This window comes from Sapajus apella, unplaced genomic scaffold, assembly GCF_009761245.1.
Source record: "Sapajus apella isolate SASKATOON/1434 unplaced genomic scaffold, GSC_monkey_1.0 scaffold34, whole genome shotgun sequence".
NCBI lineage: Eukaryota > Metazoa > Chordata > Mammalia > Primates > Cebidae > Sapajus > Sapajus apella.
In genome coordinates, this window is record NW_022436974.1 from 7,557,215 (window position 1) to 7,578,132 (window position 20,918).

General features: G+C 36.6%; 1 protein-coding gene and 1 long non-coding RNA gene across 11 annotated transcripts in view; one reads left to right on the top strand and one right to left on the bottom strand.

The window, feature by feature from the left end:
* Window positions 1-20,918, top strand: part of MRE11 (MRE11 homolog, double strand break repair nuclease) — a 77,133-nt gene that overhangs the window by 7,081 nt on the left and 49,134 nt on the right. For all 10 annotated transcript variants that reach the window (XR_004274261.1, XR_004274260.1, XR_004274262.1 and 7 more), the window contains exons 5-9: window positions 5,727-5,814; window positions 6,621-6,762; window positions 9,091-9,205; window positions 13,754-13,939; window positions 15,181-15,352. Coding sequence is in view for 6 of the 10 variants with exons in the window: in XM_032295744.1 (XP_032151635.1) it covers window positions 5,727-5,814; window positions 6,621-6,762; window positions 9,091-9,205; window positions 13,754-13,939; window positions 15,181-15,352 (703 nt within the window). In the remaining 4 variants the exon portion in view is untranslated. The remainder of the gene's footprint in view (window positions 1-5,726; window positions 5,815-6,620; window positions 6,763-9,090; window positions 9,206-13,753; window positions 13,940-15,180; window positions 15,353-20,918) is intronic.
* On the bottom strand, window positions 762-20,260 carry LOC116563182. Its single transcript, XR_004274264.1, has 4 exons — window positions 20,249-20,260; window positions 19,967-19,969; window positions 5,345-5,356; window positions 762-835 (listed from the first exon to the last, which is right to left on the bottom strand). It is a non-coding gene; the product is annotated as an uncharacterized LOC116563182 (long non-coding RNA).

The window sequence follows — 20,918 nt, forward strand, 5'->3', positions numbered from 1 at the left end:
CAGCCCCCCACCTCCACCACCATACCCAGCAAATTTTTGAATTTTTAGTGGAGACAGGGTTTTGCCATGTTGGCTACGGTGGCCTTGTACTCTAGACCTCAAGTGATCTGCTGGCCTAAGCTTCCCAAAGCGCTGGGATTACAGGCATGGGCAACTGCTCCCCGCTTATCATGTCTTTTCTGAAATGTAAAGAATCCCACATTGTATTTAGTAGAAAAGTTTCCTTAGTTTCTTGAGCCTGTGTAAGGTTTTCTGTCTTTCCTTGTCTTTCATGACCCTGATATTTTTAAAAAAATCAGGTATTTTGTAGAATGTCCCTCAGTTTGGGTTTTTCTCTTGCTTTCTTATGATTAGATTGGGATTACAGGTTTCCGGAGAGAATATTCAACAAGTGAAGGACCCTTTCAGTTGCATCACATCAGGAGATGCATGACATCAACCTGATTTATCACTGGTGATGTTAACCTTGATCACTTGGTTAAGCTGGCCTCTGCCAGGTTTCTCCACTGTAAAGTTATTATTTTTTCCTTTCCATATGCTGTTGGTTAGAATTGAATCTCTGAGTTCAGCCTACACTCAAATGGAGGGGTGGTACGTTTCCCATTTTTGATGGACGTAAGTTAAAACCACCAAAGTAATTGTTAAATATTTTAGGGGAGATATTTTGAGGCTGTGCAACTTTTCTGTTTCTCCTTAAAATTTGTTCATTAATTTTAGCATTCATTAGTGGATCTTACCTACAACAGTTGTAACTGTGATAGTCTAATTGTGATTTTCTATTTCCTATATTCTTTCTACATGTATTAATTGGCATTCTTCTGTAAGGAAGATTTGTCTCATTTCCCATATTTATTTATTCAATTGTTACATCAGTAGAAACTCATTTTTTTTCCTTTAGGTTATAATTTCATACGAACATAATTTACTTGTGGCTTAAATTATTCCAGCTTTAGCTATTGGACTCTTTTTGAGATTGGCTCATGTATCCTTTTGATATGCACCCTTTTTCCACCCTGTCTTCTGATTTTTTTCACTGTAAGATGTTCCAGGCTAATTTTGTACTTTATCTTTCTTAGCTTCAGACTCAACCATTTCTTCAGGGAGCCCTGGTTCCTTTTGGAGAATGGTATTTGGAAACAAATACTGTTACTGTTGTATTGTTGCTGCTTCTAGTCTCTCAGTGGACAGAGTGAAGAAAAATATGTGTACCTACTAACCCATAAGAATAGACATATTCATGTTTGTTTAATTTTTGCTTTTGAGACAGGGTCTGGCTCTCTTGCACAGGCTGTAGTGCAGTGGCATGATCATAGCTCACTGCAGCCTCAACCTCCTGGGTTCAAGCTTATTTTCGTATCTCAGCCTCCTAAGTAGCTGGGACTACAGGCGTGTGCCACTGTATTAGTCGGTTTTCACACTGCTGATAAAGAAAATACCCAAGACTGGGCAATTTACTGAAGAAAGAGGTGTAATGGATGTACAGTTCCACATGGCTGGGGAGGCCTCACAATCATGGTAGAAGACAAGGAGGAGCAAGTCATATCTTACATGGATGGTGGCAGGCAGAGAGAAAGGTTGTGCTGGGAAACTCCATTTTTAAAACCATCATATTTCATGGGACTTACTCACTGTCATGAGAACAGCACTGAAAGCTCCCCCAGACCCATGATTCAGTTATCTCCCACAAGGCCCATCCCATAACATGTAGGAATTATGGGAGCTAGAAGAGGAGATTTGGGTGAGGACACAGAGCCAAACCATATTAGCCACTGTGCCCTGCTAATTTTTAAGAAATTATTTTGGGTAGAGATGGGGTCTCACTGTGTTGCCCAGCTGGTCCTGGGCACAAGCAGCCTTCGTGCCTTAGCCTCTCAAAGTGCTAGGATTACAGTTGTGAGCCACCATGCCGAGCCCAAATTTATTTCTCACTTATTTTTTAAAGTGTGACTTTAAATTGGGAGGTAAATTGTTTTGAGATTTTTTTCTACATGAAAATCTTTCTGTTAACTTTCCCCTTGATTGATAGTTTGGCTGCATAATAGTTGAGTTTTAAAAGAGTCCTATAATACTTAACTTCATCCTTGTTTTTAAAAATTGTGATCAGTGCCTCTGCCCTCCTTCTATTCAAATCTAAAACTCAGGACATTTTTTATTTTTTGAGAAGGAGTCTTTTTCTCTCGCTCAGGCTGGAGTGCAGAGGCACCATCTTGGCTCACTCCAACCTCCACCTCCCAGGTTTAAGCAATTCTGCTGCCTCAGCCTCCTGAGTAGCTGAGACTACAGGTGTGAATCGCCACACTGGGTAATTTTTTTTTTTTTTTTTTTTTTTTTTTTTTTTTTTTTTAGTAGAGACGGGGTTTCACTGCCTTGGTCAGGCTGATCTCAAATTCCTGACCTCAAGTGACCCTCCTACCTCAGCTTCCCATAGTGCTGGGAATATAGGTGTGAGCCACTGCACCCAGCTGGGACACTTTTTAACTTTAGTGTTTTCTTTCTTTAATCTTATTTTTAAACTGCTTTTTGTTTTAAAAACTCTTTTCCCACCCTATGTACATGTTTACCCATTTCTTTGCTCACTGTTGTTTCTTGTGTTTTATTTCTTTTATCTAGATTTCAGTTTTCTTCTTTCTGAAGTACAGTTTTCAGTAGTGTTTTCATGGAGTGTCAGTGAGTGGTAAACCCTTTTTGTTGCTGTTGAAGAGTCTGCTGTTGTTGAGTTGCTAGAAAGTTTAGCATAGTGATTAAGAGCACGGGTTCTGGTATAAAACAGTCTGAGTTCAAATTCTGGTTCTGTCATTTAGTAGCTTTAAGACTAGGTTAGTCACTTAACCACGCTACCTTAGTTCTGTCATTTACAACATGGGAAAGAAATGTGCCAATTTTATAGAGTTCGGAAGATTGAGATGATAAGAAAAATGCTTAGAGTAGTGATTTAGCATAAAGACAATACTCAGGTAACTATCAAGATTATCTCTTTGTCTTTAACATGTTTCAGTCTTACTTAGCTGTAGATTTAATTCTGTTTATCCTGCATGGGCTTTATCATATATTTTAATGTAATATTGTTTTTCAGCAACTTGGGGAAATTCTTATTCATTATGTCTTCAAATATTGTTCCCCTTCTTTTTCTTTCTGAATATCATTTATATATCATACTCTTAAAAAAATATTGCCCATAACTTTACTTCTGTGTTACATTTTGGATAATTTAATCTTCCAGTTTACATTTCGTGTAGAAAACAGACAAACACAGATAGGGAAATCCTGAAAAAGAAGACTACTAAGGAGTGAGTAGCCAATTAGATTGGAAGTATAACAATGCTACACTAATTGAAAATGTGGTATGGCTCATAAATTGATGGATAGGTAAGTGAAAAAGAATAGAAATTCCAGAAATAGCCTCAAATACATGTAGGAATTTAGTATTTAATGAAGGTCGCTATCTCACAATGCAGGGGAAATAATGGATTCAGTAAAACTGCTAGGAGAAACTGTTAGACATATTTTAAAAATCTAGATGTGGAATAGGCTTCTAAGTATGGTACAAGACCCACAAGCCATCAAAGATTCATACATTTGTCTTTGCAGAAATAAATTTCCGTATGCCAAAAATTGTCTGAAGCAAAGCCAGAAGTCAGAGTTCAATCAGGAAGAATATTTGCAACTGATTGCAAATTAAGGCTGAATTCACCAATAAGCAGTTCTTTAAAGACAGTAAAATTCAGGAGTTAATTTTGCATACATAAAGAATATGGGCATACTTCATAGCAAAGGAAATAAAACAACAAACATATTTTTAAAAGTTTGATCTTATTCATAAGAAAGAGACAGAGCTATACGGAAATACTTTTCTCCTATCAGGTTGGCATAGGTCTGTTACTCTTAATACTGAGTGCGCAGTACAGTTACCTAAGAATCTTTAAAAATATGGATGCCCAGTCTCCAGGCTAACTGACTTAGAGTCTCTCCAAGTATGTCATGGGCATTGGCATTTCTTAAAAGATCCGCAGGATAAGTCCAACATGCTGCTAGCATTGAGAACTACTGGCATAGATTTAAAAGGTGGATAACATACTATGTTAGTGAGGTAGGGGGAAACTGTCCCTCTTGTGCATTACCATTGCATTATGTGTAAATTTTAACAACCTCTATGGTGGGAAATTGGCAGTGCCTATGAAAATTACAAATGCATGTACTTTTTGACCTAACAATTCCCTTCCAGGTATTTCTTTACAGATAGACTCACAAGGTTAACAAGATCACTCACTGTGTGAGATTCCTTTGTACAAGATTACTCACTGTACAAGATTATTTTGTACAAGATTACTCACTGTAGCATTGTTTGCAAAACAAGACTGCAAAGAATCTAAATGTCCATTGTTAGGGAACTGTTCAAACACATTGTGTTACCATGCAATGAAGTACTGTGTGGCTGACAGAGCAGAAGAAAGGTCTTCATGTGCTGATGTGGAATGATTTCTAAAATGTTGAGGGATAAAAGCAGGATGCAGAAATCCGTATTTTGCTATCATTTATGTAAGGAGGAAGAAAATCTATCTCTGTGTATAGGTATAGGATCCTTTTGAAAGATGCACTAGAAATTGCTAACATTATTTGTCTCTGAGAAGGGTAGCTGGATAGCTGGGGGTAGGAGCTGACAGGAGACTTTAAGTTGCACGGGTAGTAAGTGATAGAGCTGGGAGGTTTTTTTAAATATGTACTTTAAGTTCTGAGGTACAGGTGCAGAACCTGCAGGTTTGTTACATAGGTGGTTTGCTGCATCCATCACCCTGTCATCTACATTAGGTAATTCTCCTAATGCTATTCTTCCCCTATTCCCCAACCCCCTGCTATCCCTCCCCTAACCCCCTATCTCCTGACAGGCCCTGGTGTATGATGTTCCCTTCCTTATGTCCATGTGTTTTCATTTTTCAACAACCACTTATGAGTGAGAACATGCGGCATTTGGTTTTCTGTTCTTGTGTCAGTTTGCTGAGAATAATGGTTTCCAGCTTCATCCATGTCCCTGCAAAGGACATGATCTCATCCTTTTTTATGTCTGCATGGTATTCCATGGTGTATATGTGCCACATTTTCTTTATTCAGTCTATCATTAATGGCATTTGGGTTGGCTCCAAGTCTTTGCTATTGTGAACAGTGCTGCAGTAAACATATGTGTGCATATGTCTGTATAATAGAATGATTTATAATCCTTTGGGTGTATACCCAGTAATAGGATTGCTGGGTCAAATGATATTTCTAGTTCTAGATCCTTGTGGATCACCACACTGTCTTCCACAATGGCTGAACTAATTTGCACTCAGAGTTGGGCGTTTTAATATACCTCTTCAGGATTCTAAAGTATATGGGTTTTCTTCCCTCCCCCCACTACAAATAAAAACCATATACTAGGTTTTTAAAATTTTGAAGGTCTATTAACTTTTCGTTAATCAAATATCAGATATGGTACTCATACATACCACAAGCAGTGTTTATTATAGTTGGAGTTTCTTTAAAATGTAGTACTTTGAGATATTTTCAAACTTTAATTGAAATGAATCATTACCTCTGATTTTATTTTTTAAAGCTCTAAACTAGTGGTCATATGCCAATGTAGATTATGCAGTTTACCTATGATTGCATTAATATTTTAGAGGAGAATCTTAGGGAAAACAGCTTTTGTCCCTTATAGGAATTTTAAGTAACTTTTTATTTTTATTTTTAAGGTTTCCATGGGTGAACTATCAAGATGGCAATCTCAACATTTCAATTCCAGTGTTTAGTATTCATGGCAATCATGACGATCCCACGGGGGTAATTATTGTTTTCTTACACTTTGTTGGAATTTTGGAAATGATCAGTTTAGTTTGTGGAAAGCATGCCTCCCTTTTTTCTCATTGTGTAGTTAAATTGGGTCAAAAAGTCAAGCTGACTTTTCACATTCATACAAGCTTTTATGCTGCTTTTTAGATTTTTAAAAAAAATCTTGAATAGGAATTGGTGTATGAGCTATGCTTTTATTTCATTAGTGCTGATGTTAACAATAAGCAGCCAGGAGGAGGAGTGAGCATCTAACATTTGTATATAGCTTTATAGTTTGCCAGTGTTTTCATAACTGTCTTATGAAATCTCACTTTTAGGAAATGATTGTTTCATGAACATCTTTAAATCTGAATTAGATATTCTTACTGCTTGTTTGATATAGAAGTAAGACTAGAGATCCTACACTCAAAGTATCTTTTTGTTTTATCTGGCCATTAATATTATCAATCACTGATTATCTATGGTCTTTTTTTCCCCAGGTTTTAAGAGGTTTGGTTAATATTACAAAGCATTTATCTCATGGCTGATTTTTACTTTTTGTGGCCAAGACATCATGATAAGTTTTGATGAGATGTTAACCTTGCATTTGGCCTGTGATTCCAGTTGCTGTATGTGATTTATAGTACAAAAAATGTAGCAAATATTTTTACAACTATAATTTTGTTTTGAGAAGACACTATCCTCATCTGTGTTTTTGTAAGTAGTGTATGGAGTATGCTTTTAACAGGTAAGAGGATATTCATGCAGATACTTACTTTTATATACACACTAATATTCTTTGAAATTATTTTGTGTAGGCAGATGCACTGTGTGCCCTGGACATTTTAAGTTGTGCTGGATTTGTAAATCACTTTGGACGTTCAATGTCTGTGGAGAAGATAGACATTAGTCCGGTTTTGCTTCAAAAAGGAAGCACAAAGATTGCGCTATATGGTTTAGGTAAGAGAGTTATATTTTACTATTTATGTCCATATATGATTCTTTAAACAATTGAGAAATGAAATTTTGGAGTTGTGTCTGTTTGGAAAAAATGGGGCAAACCTTATTATTCTTTATTGGTGACTATAACAAATGGATGGTTTTGGTAAAAATCTTTGGAGAAAAAATGTTTTCTCCTTACTATTTATTATTTTGAATTTTTTTTAGACTCAGATACAGAATCCTGAATGTTAGAATTATAGAATAATTAGCAAAACTACACTTTGATATCTTGGAAGTCTTCAGTGTACAATACAACTAGCTTATAATTTTGTCCGGTTTTCATAATGCCTCTGGCAAGTAGAAAAGCATCATGGTTATTTATATATTAGAGATAAGGAAAATGAAATCTGGGTGTTATATATGATTCTGCAAGTGATAGAACATATTTTTTTAGAAATATGCTTTTCTAAAAAAAGGTATTAACAGTTGTTTTAATCACTACAGTGTTCATGGGGATCATATTTCCAGAAAAGTTGTCTTTCCTCCTCCATTCAGACTAAGAACAGATTCTATTATGCCTCAGTCACCACCAGAAGCAAGTCTCTTCAGTCATTTATTTTCTCCCAAATTCTTATCTCATCCTGTTCTATTATACCTTCCTTAACTGGACTCTCTCTCCACCCTGTACCCCTCTGTGTGCCCCAGCCCTTCTTTATAAACTCTAGAACTCTTTTTATAATTATCAAATTCCTCATTATTATCAGTGTCTTCTCTGCATGTTGCCTTCACTTTCTAACCTTCAATGAAGCCCAGCTGGCCCCTGAGGTTCCTGTATCCCATGCAGTTCTCTTACCCTTGGCTTTTGGACAGAGATCCCTATCTCTGTTCCCCATGCTCCACCTACCACCTCCTTTTCTGCCTGCAAACACCCCATTCTCTTTAAGCTTATGCCACCTGGCTAAACTGTATTGCTTTTTCTCTCAGACTTTTTACCTACCTACCTAAGATCAATTTTGCCAGTGTTTTCAGTGTTTTAACACTCAAGTAGATTAATCGTCTAGTGCCTTGGGCTTTGTGTGCCTTGACTTTTCTGTCTCCAGTTACATGTTCTGCATTCCACCCCAGCTATTTATTCTTGTAGAATTCTCCTGGGGAGCTAGGCCTCTTCTAGCTCCTAGACTTCTACATTGTTGGCTTTTCTTCTCATACCCTCTCTAATCAGTATATGAAGTAGCAGCATTGTCCACCCCTTAATTCCATAGTGTTAATTTTCCATCTTAGCATCCTGGTGTTTTCTCCTTCTATGATATTTAATATTTATAATCATTTTGTTGACTTTTTGTTAGTTTCCTTCACTAGATCACAGTGAGCCTATGGAATCTGAGAACTGTTTGAAAGTCATTGAATTATGTAAAAAACACCATATATTTTATTTAAAATAATATAAGGATACTGTTTTTAAATACACTTTTTATGATCCCTTTTAATATTTCTATGCATGTTATAATGTATATGTTAGATCAAAAGTATGCAGAATTTATAACAAAGGGATAGTGAAAAACAGTATTACTCGAAGTTTTAATAAGAATTTAGGCATAGAAAACTCAGATTTTTATTCTACATTTTGCTGGTTTTGAACAAACATATGCCTGAAATGGAAAATGTTTTTCAAATGCAATTAACTGCTGTTATCAAAAACCTGGAACAGGTTGGGCACAGTGGTTCACACCTGTAATCCCAGCACAAGGCCAAGGCAGCTAGATCACTTGAGGTCAGGAGTTCAAGACCAGCCTGTCCAACATGGTGCAATTCCATCTCTACCAAAAATGCAAAAATTAGCCAGACATGGTGGTGCATGCCTGTAATCTCAGCAACTCTGGAGGTTGAGACACGAGAATTGCTTGAACCTGGAGGTGGAGGTTGTAGTGAGCCGAGATCACACCACTACACTCCATCCTGGACAATAGAGTGACACTCTGTCTCAAAAAAAAACCCAAAAAACAAACAAACACAAAAAAGCCTGCAACAGCTAGGCATGGTGGCTTATGTCTGTAATCCCAGCACTTTCAGAGGCTGAGGCAAGAGGATTGCTTGAGCCCAGGAGTTTGAGGCCAGCCTGGACAACATTGCAAGACCCTCTCTCAATTAAAAAAAACAAAAAACAAAGAGTAAAAAAAAAAAAAGAACCTGGAACATACCCACTTATAAATGATTCCAGAATTCAGATATATATCTCAAGAGTAAAGTGAAATACTTTGGGAAGCACATAATTTAGAAGCAAAGTAGATTCATTTTTTTAAGCCAAAGTAAGAAAACAATTTAAAAATAATGTAATGTCCATTTCAGGATCCATTCCAGATGAAAGGCTCTATCGAATGTTTGTCAATAAAAAAGTAACAATGTTGAGACCAAAAGAAGATGAGAACTCTTGGTTTAACTTATTTGTGATTCATCAGAACAGGTAAAAGTTTTCTCTGAAAAAGTTTGAGCCGAGTGCTGAGGTTCCAAATCTGTTTCTGAGCAGCTCACCTATTACAGTGAAATGCCCTCAGTTTTTCAAGGTTGTCAGTGCAGAATCAGACAAAATATAAATTTACTTTGTGTGATTTTATTTTGATATCGTTTTTAGTATATATTAATACCTACAAGAGTATTTGTAATATATGGATAAGGCATACCATGAATACTTTTCAATTCAACAAAAAGGTAGAATCTTTTTGTTGAATTATCCATTCCTTTATCCCACTCCTTTTCCCTGATTCCACCTGCTTCCCCATATCCCAAAGGGAAGCATTATTAATTTTGAATTAATCATTTCATTGCTTTTCCTTGCTGTTTAATCACATGTATACCCTTAATTGTATTATGCTATATATTTTACAGCTGACTTACTTTCAGCATTACATTACTGAGATTCATCCATTTTGATGCTTAGAAATGTAATTTATTTTTACTGATGTGTACATTTATGCTTTGCCTCTTGTCAGTGAACAGTTTTTGCTTTTATAAACCTTGCTGTTACGAACATTCTTAGACATGTTTCCTTTTGCCTTTTATGCAAGTTTTCTTCCAGGAACAAATATAGCTAGATTAGCTTTCTTTTGTTAGTAGTTTGAAGAAGTTTAATCTATTGGTAGGGTATAGGATTGATTGAAAGGAAGACAGACTTGAAGAAGCAAGATTTATTATGTGATCACTGCAATAAAAATGTGAGGTGGTGGCAGTGATGGCAGTGAAACAAATGGGAAGGTTACAGCTGAGAAGTTGTCAGGGAAGAACTCAACAGTTTTGGGCCTGATTATATAATTTATTACAGTTGTCCCTTGGTATCCACAGGGGTGTTGAGTCCAGGACCTAAAATCCTGGGATGCTGAAATCCCTTGAATAGATACAGCATTTGCATATGACCTACATATATCCTCCTGTGCACTTTAAATCATCTTTAGATTACTTATTATACCTAATACAGTGTAAATGCTGTGTAAATAGTTGTTATACAATATTGCTTAAAAAATTCATATTGTTTTTTATTGTTGTTTCTTTTTTCCTGAATATTTTTTATCTGTGGTTGGTTGAATCCATGAAACTGCCAATTCAGAGGGCCAGCTATATTTACTGAACACATTTATTGAATGCAAACTACTCTGAGCATTCGATGAATGCAGACTTACGCTAAATACTCAGTAAAAGAAAGGGTTTAGGAGGCTGACTTGTGTTGCCTTATGTGTAAGTTCTTGAACAAACTGTGAGTTTCAAAGGAGTAGCAGGTCAGAGTTTAGATATGTGTGGTCTTCATATAACTTTGCACCATTGGGATTTGTTTCTTCTGTAAAGCTTTCCAGTTCTGCCACTTTTTTTTATACTATGCCAAAGTAGGGATGATGAGTTGAAAGGAAAACTCATAAGTAATTCTAAGAATTCAAGCTAGAATGAAAGGCAGAATGGCAGCATTGGTAAGCGGAATGGGTAGTCACCATATAATGTTTATTTTTCTCATTGTCCCCCTCATCATTTGATTAAGAGGTTGTATAACAGATTTCTCTGCTGTAAAGTTCCAATTTTCCACCTTTCAATTAATAAACATTTTTGGGAAAATACTTTGAGACTATGCAAATACCCTGTTTCACCTTAAACTTACCAATAACTTTAGCATCCATGGGTGACCTTATTTCCAATAATTAACACTGTCATATTTTAATTGTGAATTTTGATTTCCTTCATTCTTTCTGTATTTATTAATGGAATTCTTCTCTAAGGAAAATTTGTCCCTTCTCTGTTTACTTATTTGTTTATGTCATTATGGACTTGAAGATCTAGTACTATCAGCTTTTTAGTTGCTACTTTTCCTCAGATTATTCTAGCTTTGACCTTTGCATTCTCTTTTATGTTGGCTTCTGTGTCTTTTCAACATCTCTCCACCTTTTTGCGGGGTATGACCTTAGCTTTTTGGCACCATAGGATGCTCTAGGCTCTTGTAATGGCAAAAATCACAATTACTTTTGCACCAATCTAATATTTACCTACCTAGCCGTGGAGTCAGCCATTTCTCCAAGGAGCTCTGATTCTTTTTATTGGAGAGTGGTATTTAGAAACCCACAAATGGGTACCAGGTGTGCTTACTGCTACCAGGCTCAGCACTCTTAATGAACAGAGTTAAGGAAATTAATACATGTGTGTATAGCAACCTCATGCATACATACATGTCTATATACGTGTTTAAAAAACCAATAATAAGTTAAGACTGATTCTTATCCAGCCTTACAAGGTCCATTTTTGTCTTTTCCGTTTCCTTATTTGTGACTTCTTTGTCTAACAGAAGTCTGGATCATATTATAAATATATATAATATATTTACTTATTTTTTCAATCCTGGTTTAATTATATGTCCAATCCTGGTATAATTTGAAATTATAAAGTAATTTCAAAATTATGAACTCATACTCCTCTGAAAGACAACTTTCCCAACTAAGTTACAATGTTTATGTAAGTTATTTTAGTCTTTAGCCTTTCTGTATTTAGTCGAAGCATAATTTTCCAAAGTTACTTAGCTCCTTTTCTCCCCATCCCCTTCACTGTGGTTTTGTGATTCTTTGATAATGCCATTAGATTCATTTGTCACCCTGTGCATCCTTAGTTACTTCTTTTGTTACTGCTTTCATGAGAGTTATTAAAAAAAGATTTCCTCAGATTGGGTGAGAATCTTGAGCTTTCTGCATTTTACCTTATTTCACATTTATTTCTCTATATTGACGTTTTTTCTCTTGTTTCAAAGAAAAAAAGAATCTGAGTCTGCAGACAACTTTGTCATGCAAAATCTTTCAACAAGGATGTTTTGATCCCCTCTAGGTCACAAATTACTGTCAGCCTACAAGTATCACCTCTCCTTCTTCTAGGAAAGAGCCAGCAGTCAGTGAAGACCCAATGGCATAATGTTGTATTTGGGAATTAGTCTATTTTTCTTTAGTAGTTGTGATAATCTCATACCTTAGATGTATGTTTTTTACATAAAAACATTACTGGATACACAAACCTGTATATTCTTTGATTTTATTTTCTGTCTTCCCTGCATTTATTCTGCTTAGCCCTTCTGTTCTTGCTGTTTCTTGAACTCACTGAACATACGCCCACTTTAGCACCATCTGCTCTTCTGCCTAGGAATTTCTCTCTTTGTGTACTGATGCTTCATCTCACTTCTCTGCTCATTTGTTGCTAGTCAGAGAGGCCTTTCTTGACTACATGTGTATGTAGAATAGTATGCTACTTCTACGTCACTTTTTCCTTTATTTTTCTTTATAGCACCTATTACTAACTGACAAGTTATACGTGTGCATACATACACACATGCATATACATATTACACTGCAGATTGAGTATCCCTTATCTGAAATGCTTGGGACCAGAAGTGTTTAAGATTTTGGATGTTTTTGGATTTTGGAATATTTGCACATATGTTTTAGAATATTTGCACATATGTTGGGGATAGACCCCAAGTCTAAACGTGGAATTTGTTTACATTTTATATATACCTTATACACATGGCCTTAAGTTAATTTAATACATGTTTTAAAATAATTTTGTGCATGAAACAAAGTTTGTGTTAAGTATTTATGTGTGGAATTTACCTCTTGTGGTGCCATGTTGGCACTTAAAATGTTTTGGGTTTTGGATTTTCAGATTAGGGACTCAACCTGTATTGCTTGTTTCCCACACTGGAACAATGACTTTGTTCACTGCTGTGTCTTCAATATCTAGAAGAAGCCCGGGACATCTGACATAAAGTAGATAGTGTTTGGGTGACATCGTTTGTTGGGTGAATGAAAGAATATTGGTTTGGATTAAGTGAATGCCCAGTTGAAGTATGTGAACACTTTTACTTGAATTTCCAATGATGTAAGTTAATACTAGGGAAAACTATCCCTTTTTGTCTTCCCTCAGCTTGCATTTCATCTATCTTTAAATAATAACTAATCTAAGTATAAGATCATAGTTTGCAAATCATTTATTTAATATTTGATTTTGAAAACTCTTAGTGCTTATGTGAGATTGACATTTTTACTCCCATTAAATTGATTAGTTAAAAGATAATGTTAAGAAATTATTTGACACATTTATACTTACTTAACTCACTTTCATTTTCTGTATTTTTCTTTAGTATATAGTCAGGCTGATTTATAGATTTCTGTTACTGATAGAGTTCATGCTTTTCTGATTAACCAAAGGGGAACTCCTTCCTATGTAAAACCTTTCATGATCTTGCTCCAAAGGTATAATTGACTGCCTTGTCTTAGGGTTTCCACTTGTCTGTGTCCTACAAGTTTGTAAAGCTCTTGAGGTCAGGAATTAGTATTGATAATCTTTACATTCCCAATCCTGTGCACACTTTCTGGTACATAGAAGGATGGAATAAAAGCTTTAGTGAATGGAGAAAGAAAGATCTGTATAGACTTCCATTAATATGAAATTTTTCTAATCACTGAATTTATATTTATTTTTCAAAATCTTGATACAGAAGTAAACATGGAAGTACTAACTTCATTCCAGAACAATTTTTGGATGACTTCATTGATCTTGTTATCTGGGGACATGAACATGAATGTAAAATAGCTCCAACCAAAAATGAACAACAGCTGTTTTATATCTCACAACCTGGAAGCTCAGTGGTTACTTCTCTTTCCCCAGGAGAAGCTGTAAAAAAGTGAGTGATTGTTACATATTTTGAGCCAATTTTTAAGAAATCTTTGCTATAATAACTAATCATCTCATAGGTTTAAGGCTTATGTTAAGGTTACCGCTAACTGGCAGTATTGTTATTTATATGATAGATTTATTTTTGAAAGTTGATCATTCTGTATTGTTTTTCCAGATGTTAAGCCATTTTCAAAAAGAGAATATCCAATTTGTGTTATTTTGCTGCTCATTAGGCAAATTCAAGATGCACATTTTTATTATATTTCCATGCGTTGTTGATGATTACTAATTTCACAAAGTTTATTTATAAAAAATTCTCCTAAAACCATTTAATTGAAAATTTTCTGGTTATAAATGCAATATATAGTATATCATTTTAAAAAAATTTTGGGGGAGTGATGTGATTTTAAATAGTTAACACTGGGCCGGGCGCGGTGGCTCAAGCCTGTAATCCCAGCACTTTGGGAGGCCGAGGCGGGTGGATCACGAGGTCAAGAGATCGAGACCATCCTGGTCAACATGGTGAAACCCCGTCTCTACTAAAAACTTCAAAAAAAAATTAGCTGGGCATGGTGGCACGTGCCTGTAATCCCAGCTACTCAGGAGGCTGAGGCAGGAGAATTGCCTGAACCCAGGAGGTGGAGGTTGCGGTGAGCCGAGATTGCGCCATTGCACTCCAGCCTGGGTAACAAGAGAGAAACCCCGTCTCAAAAAAAAAAAAAAAAAAATAGTTAACACTGATTAAACTCAGTTTTTATTATGGGGTTTATCCTTTGAATCACTTGAGCTCTGATTGTTATAATGATAATAGGGTTAAATCATATGGTCATAGGATCTATTTTCATTGTTTTTTTTTCTTCATGAGTCCACTGCAAAAATCATTGTGTTTATTTGTGTACATATATGTACATATACATAGGTACATAGGTGTAATAGTATAGTCTACATATACTACCATCATAGTCCTGATAAAATTTTATTATACTTATTGTTATGTCTGCCTAGCCTTACAAGACTGACCAGACAAGAATAATATGGATGACTCAGTTTTACTCTGGGGAAGGAAGATGTCTACCATCTTTTCCTGTGATGATAACATTAAGGTTAAATTACCAGAAACGTTTATTTTCAAGAGTATGATTTTATAAATAAACATTTTGTAGAAACTAGGAAATATGATCGCTTTGATGTGCACACGTTCCTGAGGAAATTTACACTGTGACTCGGTGTTCATTTCTCTCATTTCAGACATGTTGGTTTGCTGCGTGTTAAAGGGAGGAAGATGAATATGCAGAAAATTCCTCTTCACACAGTGCGGCAGTTTTTCATGGAGGATATTGTTCTAGCTAATCATCCAGACATTTTTAACCCAGATAATCCTAAAGTAACCCAAGCCATACAAAGCTTCTGTTTGGAGAAGGTAATTCTTTTTGATAAAATCAGTGAAATCTACTTTAGTTGAAGAATTATTCACCTTCAATTAAATAATTTTTCATAGAGTAGAGGGAAGCCTTTATATTGATTATATTCTCATGAAGCCTGTAAGGAACCACTGTTCTTCAGTGAACGTGTTTAATTGTGTCCAAGACATTTTTTAAAGTCATTGAGAGAGGATAATACTGGATGTTAAAAAAAATCTTTATTTAAATTCCACGCCTAGTTTTTTTCTTCCTTTTCAGAAAAATAATACATAATCTTTTTTCCTTTTTTTTTTTTAAATTATACTTTAATTTCTGGGATACATGGGCAGAACCTGCAGGTTTGTTACATAGGTATACACGTGCCATGGTGGTTTGCTGCACCCATCAGCCTGTCATGTACATTAGGTATTTCTTCTAATGCTATCCCTCCCCTAGCTTCCCACCCCCTGACATGTCCCGGTGTGTGATATTCCCCTCTCATGTCCATGTGTTGTCACTATTCAACTCTCACTTATGAGTGAGAACATGCAGTGTTTGATTTTTTGTTCCTGTGTTAGTTTGCTGAGAATGACGGTTTCCAGCTTCATCCAGGTTCCTGCATGAACTCATCCTTTTTTATGGCTGCATAGTATTCCATGGTGAATATGTGCCATATTTATGCAGTCTATCACTGATGGGCATTTGGCTTGGTTCTAAGTCTCTGCTGTTGTGAATAGTGCTGCAATAAACATGTGTGCGTGCGTCTTTATAATAATCTTTTGTGTATATACCCAGTAATGGAATTGCTGAGTCAAATGATATTTCTGGTTCTAGATCATTAAGGAATTGCCACACTGTCTTCCACAATAGTTGAACTAATTTACACTCCCATCAGCAGTGTAAAAGCATTCCTATTTCTCCATATCCTCTCCAGCATCTGTTGTTTCCTGACTTTTTAATGATCGCCATTCTAACTGGTGTGAGATGGCATCTCATTGTGGTTTTGATTTGCATTTCTCTAATAAACAGTGATGATGAGCTTTTTTACAGATGTTTGTTGACCACATAAATGCCTTCTTTTGAGAAGTGTCCATTCATATCCTTTGCCCACTTTTTGATGGGGTTGTTTTTTTCTTGTAAATTTAAGTTCTTTTTAGATTCTGCATATTGGCCCTTTGTCAGATGGATAGATGGCCAAATTTTCTCCCATTCTGTAGGTTTCCTGTTTACTTTGAAGATAGTTTTTTTTTTTTTTTTCTGTGCAGAAGCTCTTTAGTTTAATTACATTCCATCCGTCAATTTTGGCTTTTGTTGCCATTTCTTTTGGTGTTTTAGTCATGAAGTCTTTACCTATGCCTATGTCCTGAATGGTATTGTCTAGATTTTCTTCTAGGGTTTTTAGGGTTCCAGGTTTTAATGTTTAACTCTTTAATTCACCTTGAGTTAATTTTTGTATAAGGTGTAAGGAAGGGGTCCAATTTCGGTTTTCTGCATATGGCCAGCCAGTTTTCTCAACACCATTTATTAAATAGGGAATACTTTTCCCATTGCTTGTTTTTATCAGGTTTGTCAAAGATCAGATGGTTGTAGATGTGTGGTGTTCATTCGAGTCCTCAGTTCTGTTCAATTTGTCTATATCTCTGTTTTGGTACCAGTACCATGCTGTTTTGATTACTGTAGCCTTGTAGTATAGTTTGAAGTCAGGTTGTGTGATGCCTCCAGCTTTGTTCTTTTGCTTAGAATTGACTTGGCTCTGTGGGCTCTCTTTCGGTTCCATATGAAATTTAAGGTGGTTTTTTTTCTAATTCTGTGAAGAAAGTAAGTGGTATCTTGATGGGGATAGCATTGAATCTATAAATTACTTTGGACAGTATGGCCATTTTCATGATATTGATTCTTCCTTTTCATGAGCATGGAATGTTTTTCCACTTGTTTAAGCCCCCTCTTAATTTCCTTGAGCAGTGGTTTGTAGCTCTCCTTGAAGATGTCCTTCACATTTCTTGTAAGTTGTATTCTTAGGCATTTTATTCTCTTTGTAGCTGTTGTGAATGGGAGTTCAGTCATGATTTGGCTCTCTATTATTGGTGTATAGGAATGCTTGTGATTTTTGCACATTAATTTTGAAACCTTGCCGAAGTTGCTTATCAGTTTCAGATTTTGGGTTGAGATAATGGGATTTTCTAAATATACAGTCCTGTCATCTGCAAAGAGAGACAGTTTGACTTCCTCTCTTCCTATTTGAATACCCTTTATTTCTTACTCTTGCTTGATTACCCTGGCCAGAACTTCCAATACTATGTTGAGTAGGAGTGGTGAGAGAGGGCATCTTTGTCTAGTGCCAGTTTTCAAATGGAATGATTCCGGCTTTTGCTCGTTCAGTATGATATTGGCTGTGGGTCTGTTATAAATAGCTCTTATTATTTTGAGATCCATTCCATCAATACCTAGCTTGTTGAGGGTTTTTAGCATGAAGAGGTGTAATTTTGTTGAAGGCCTTTTCTCCGTCTATTGAGATAATCATGTGGTTTTTGTCATTGGTTTTGTTTATGTGATGGATTATGTTTATTGATTTGCATATGTTGAACCAGCCTTGCATCCCAGAGATGAAGCTGACTTGATAATGGTGGATAAGCTTTTTGATGTGCTGCTGTATTTTGTTTGCCAATATTTTATTGATGATTTTTGCATCGATGTTCATCAAGGATATTGGCCTGAAATTTTATTTTTTGATAGTGTCTCTGCTAGGTTTTGGTAACAGGTTGATGCTAGCCTCATAAAATGAGTTAGGGAGGATTCTCTCTTTTTCCATTGTTTGGAATAGCTTTAGAAGGAATGGTACCAGCTCCTCTTTGTACCTCTGGTAGAGTTCGGTTGTGAATCCTTCTGGTCCTGGGCTTTTTTGGTTGGTAGGCTATTAATTACTGCCTCAATTTCAGACCTTGTTATTGATCTATTCAGGGATTTGACTTCTTCCTGGTTCAGTCTTGGGAGGGTGTATGTATCCAGGCATTTATCCATTTCTTCTAGATTTTCTAGTTTATTTGCATAGAGGTGCTTGTAGTATTCTCTGACGGTAGTTTGTATTTCTGTTTTTTTTCTTCTTTATTAGACTGGCTAGCGGTCTATCTATTTTGTTAATCTTTTCAGAAAACCAGTTCCTGGATTCATTTATTTTTTTTTGAAGCATTTTTCTTGTCTCTATCTCCTTCGGTTCTGCTCTCATCTTATTTCTTGTCTTCTACTAGCATCTGAATTTATTTATTCTTGCTTCTCTAATTATTTTAATTGTGATGCTAGGATGTCGATTATAGATCCTTCCCGCTTTCTTCTTTTAGAGATAGAGATGCCCTGCCCAGAGAGAAGGAATCTAGAGAGGCAGTCCGGGTACAGCAGCTTTGCCAAGCTGCGGTGGGCTCTGCCCAGTTTAAACTTCCAGATAGGTCTGTTTACACTGTGAGGGGAAAACCACCTATTCAAGCCTAAGTAATGCAGACGCCCATACTCCTACTAAGCTCAAGTGTCCCAGGTCCACTCCAGACTGCTATGCTGGCATCGAGAATTTCAAGCCAGTGGATCTTAGCTTGCTGGGCTCAGTGGGGGTGGTATCTGCTGAGCTAGACCACTTGGCTCCCTGGCTTCAGCACGTTTTCCAGGGAGCGACCAGTTCTGTCTTGATGGTGTTGGAGGTGCCACTGGGATATGAAAAAAACTCCTACAGCTAGCTCAGTATCTGCCCAAACAGCTGCCCAATTTTGTGCTTGAAACCCAGGCCCTGGTGGTATAGGCACCCAGGGTTATCTCCTGGTCTGCAGGTTACAAAGACCTTGGGAAAAGCATAGTATCTGGGCCGGAGTGCACCATTCGTCACAGCACAGTCCCTCACGGCTTCCCTTGGCTAGGGGAGGGAGTTTCCCTACCCCTTCCGCTTCCCAGGTGTAGCAGTGCCCCACCCTGCTTCTGCCTGCCCTCTTTGGGCTGCATCCACAGTCTAAACAGTCCCAATGGGATGAGCTGGGTACCTCAGTTGGAAATGCAGAAATCACCCACTTTCTGTGTTGATCTCGCTGGGAGCTGCAGACTGTAGCTGTTGCTATTCGGCCATCTTGAGAAATATGCTTTTCTCCTTTTGAATCTTGATTTGATGATTTGTTCATTTTATTTATGAAAGCAGGCAGTGACTTTGACTGAGAAATGAAAGAATATTGTGTGTGGGAAAAGCCTTAGTCTCTAATAATCTGTATTAGGTGTCCCTTTTGACCTGAAAGCTACCCCAAATAAAATGTGAAAAATATGTTTGCTATGCACCCTCTTGCAGCAAAGTAAGTCCCAAACCTCCCTCTCTATGCAGATTTCTGCCCCTAAATCTCTGTAGAAAATCGAGCCACTACTGAGGTTGGGTAGATGAATCCATTTAATAATAATACATGGGTTGACAGCTTAATTAGTACCATTTGCCGACACTCAGTTCTTGCTCTCTGTCAGCTGTCCTATTTTATGTTTTATTTTCGTGAAAAATCATGTAATATAGTAACAATGATAATAATTATGCCCAGTGATATTTACTGACTTTATGTGAGGTGCACCATTGACAGCATTTAATCTAGCCAACAATGCTTTATGTGGATAGGTTCTACTATCTATAGTTTATAGGAACTGAACCTTAGATAAGGTGACTCATTCAGTGTTACAGGTTTATGAGCAATATGTAGCTAACGTAGCTAAAGTGTGTGCTGGTTTCAAGATGATTGACTCCAAACTCAAACGTAGGTTAAAACTCCCAAATCTCCCTAAATCCAATCTCTGAAGCCAGAAAGATAGGAAATGCATTAATTGCTTTTCCACTGACTGATCCAGGCCTGAGTCATGTGCCCTTTCCTGAAGTCAGCCCAGGGTTTCTCGACCTTGGCTTAGTTGACATTTTTAACTAACAATTCTTTGTTGTGGGAGGCAGTTCTGTGCACTATGGGATGTTTAGCAGTTTTCTCTGTAGTCTGTACCCACTAGATGCCAGTAGTACCCCTTCTAACTGGAAACGACAATCAAACATGTTTACAGACCTTGCCAAATGTCCTTAGAGAAGCAAAATCACCTCTGGTTGAGGTCCACTGGATGAACTTCTAAATTCTGTGGGCTTTGGTAACATAAATCCAGATGCTGGCGACATAAAAGTAATAGAGGTTCATTTTAAACACCAGAGGTGCATATAACTTTCTGTTTTCTCTGTATTTTATGTACATTTCTATTATTATACTTTGGTAAGTTATATTATTATTTATAAGCATGTGAATCTCTTCTGAACTCTGAGGACAGGCCCCATATCTTTCTTTTCTGTCTCAGCACTGGACCTAGTACCTGGCAAAAAGATGCTCTGTAAATGCTTGTTGAATTGAAATAATTGACCTAGGAGATCATGTTCTTATAGATCTCTGTGCTGTCTGATATGGTAGTCACTAGCACATGTGGCTACTTACATGTGATTAATTAAATTTAGATTTAAAATTTAGTTTCTCACTTGTACTACCCACATTTCAAGTATTTTATATCTACATAACCATATTGAATATGCACATATAAAAAAATCATTGC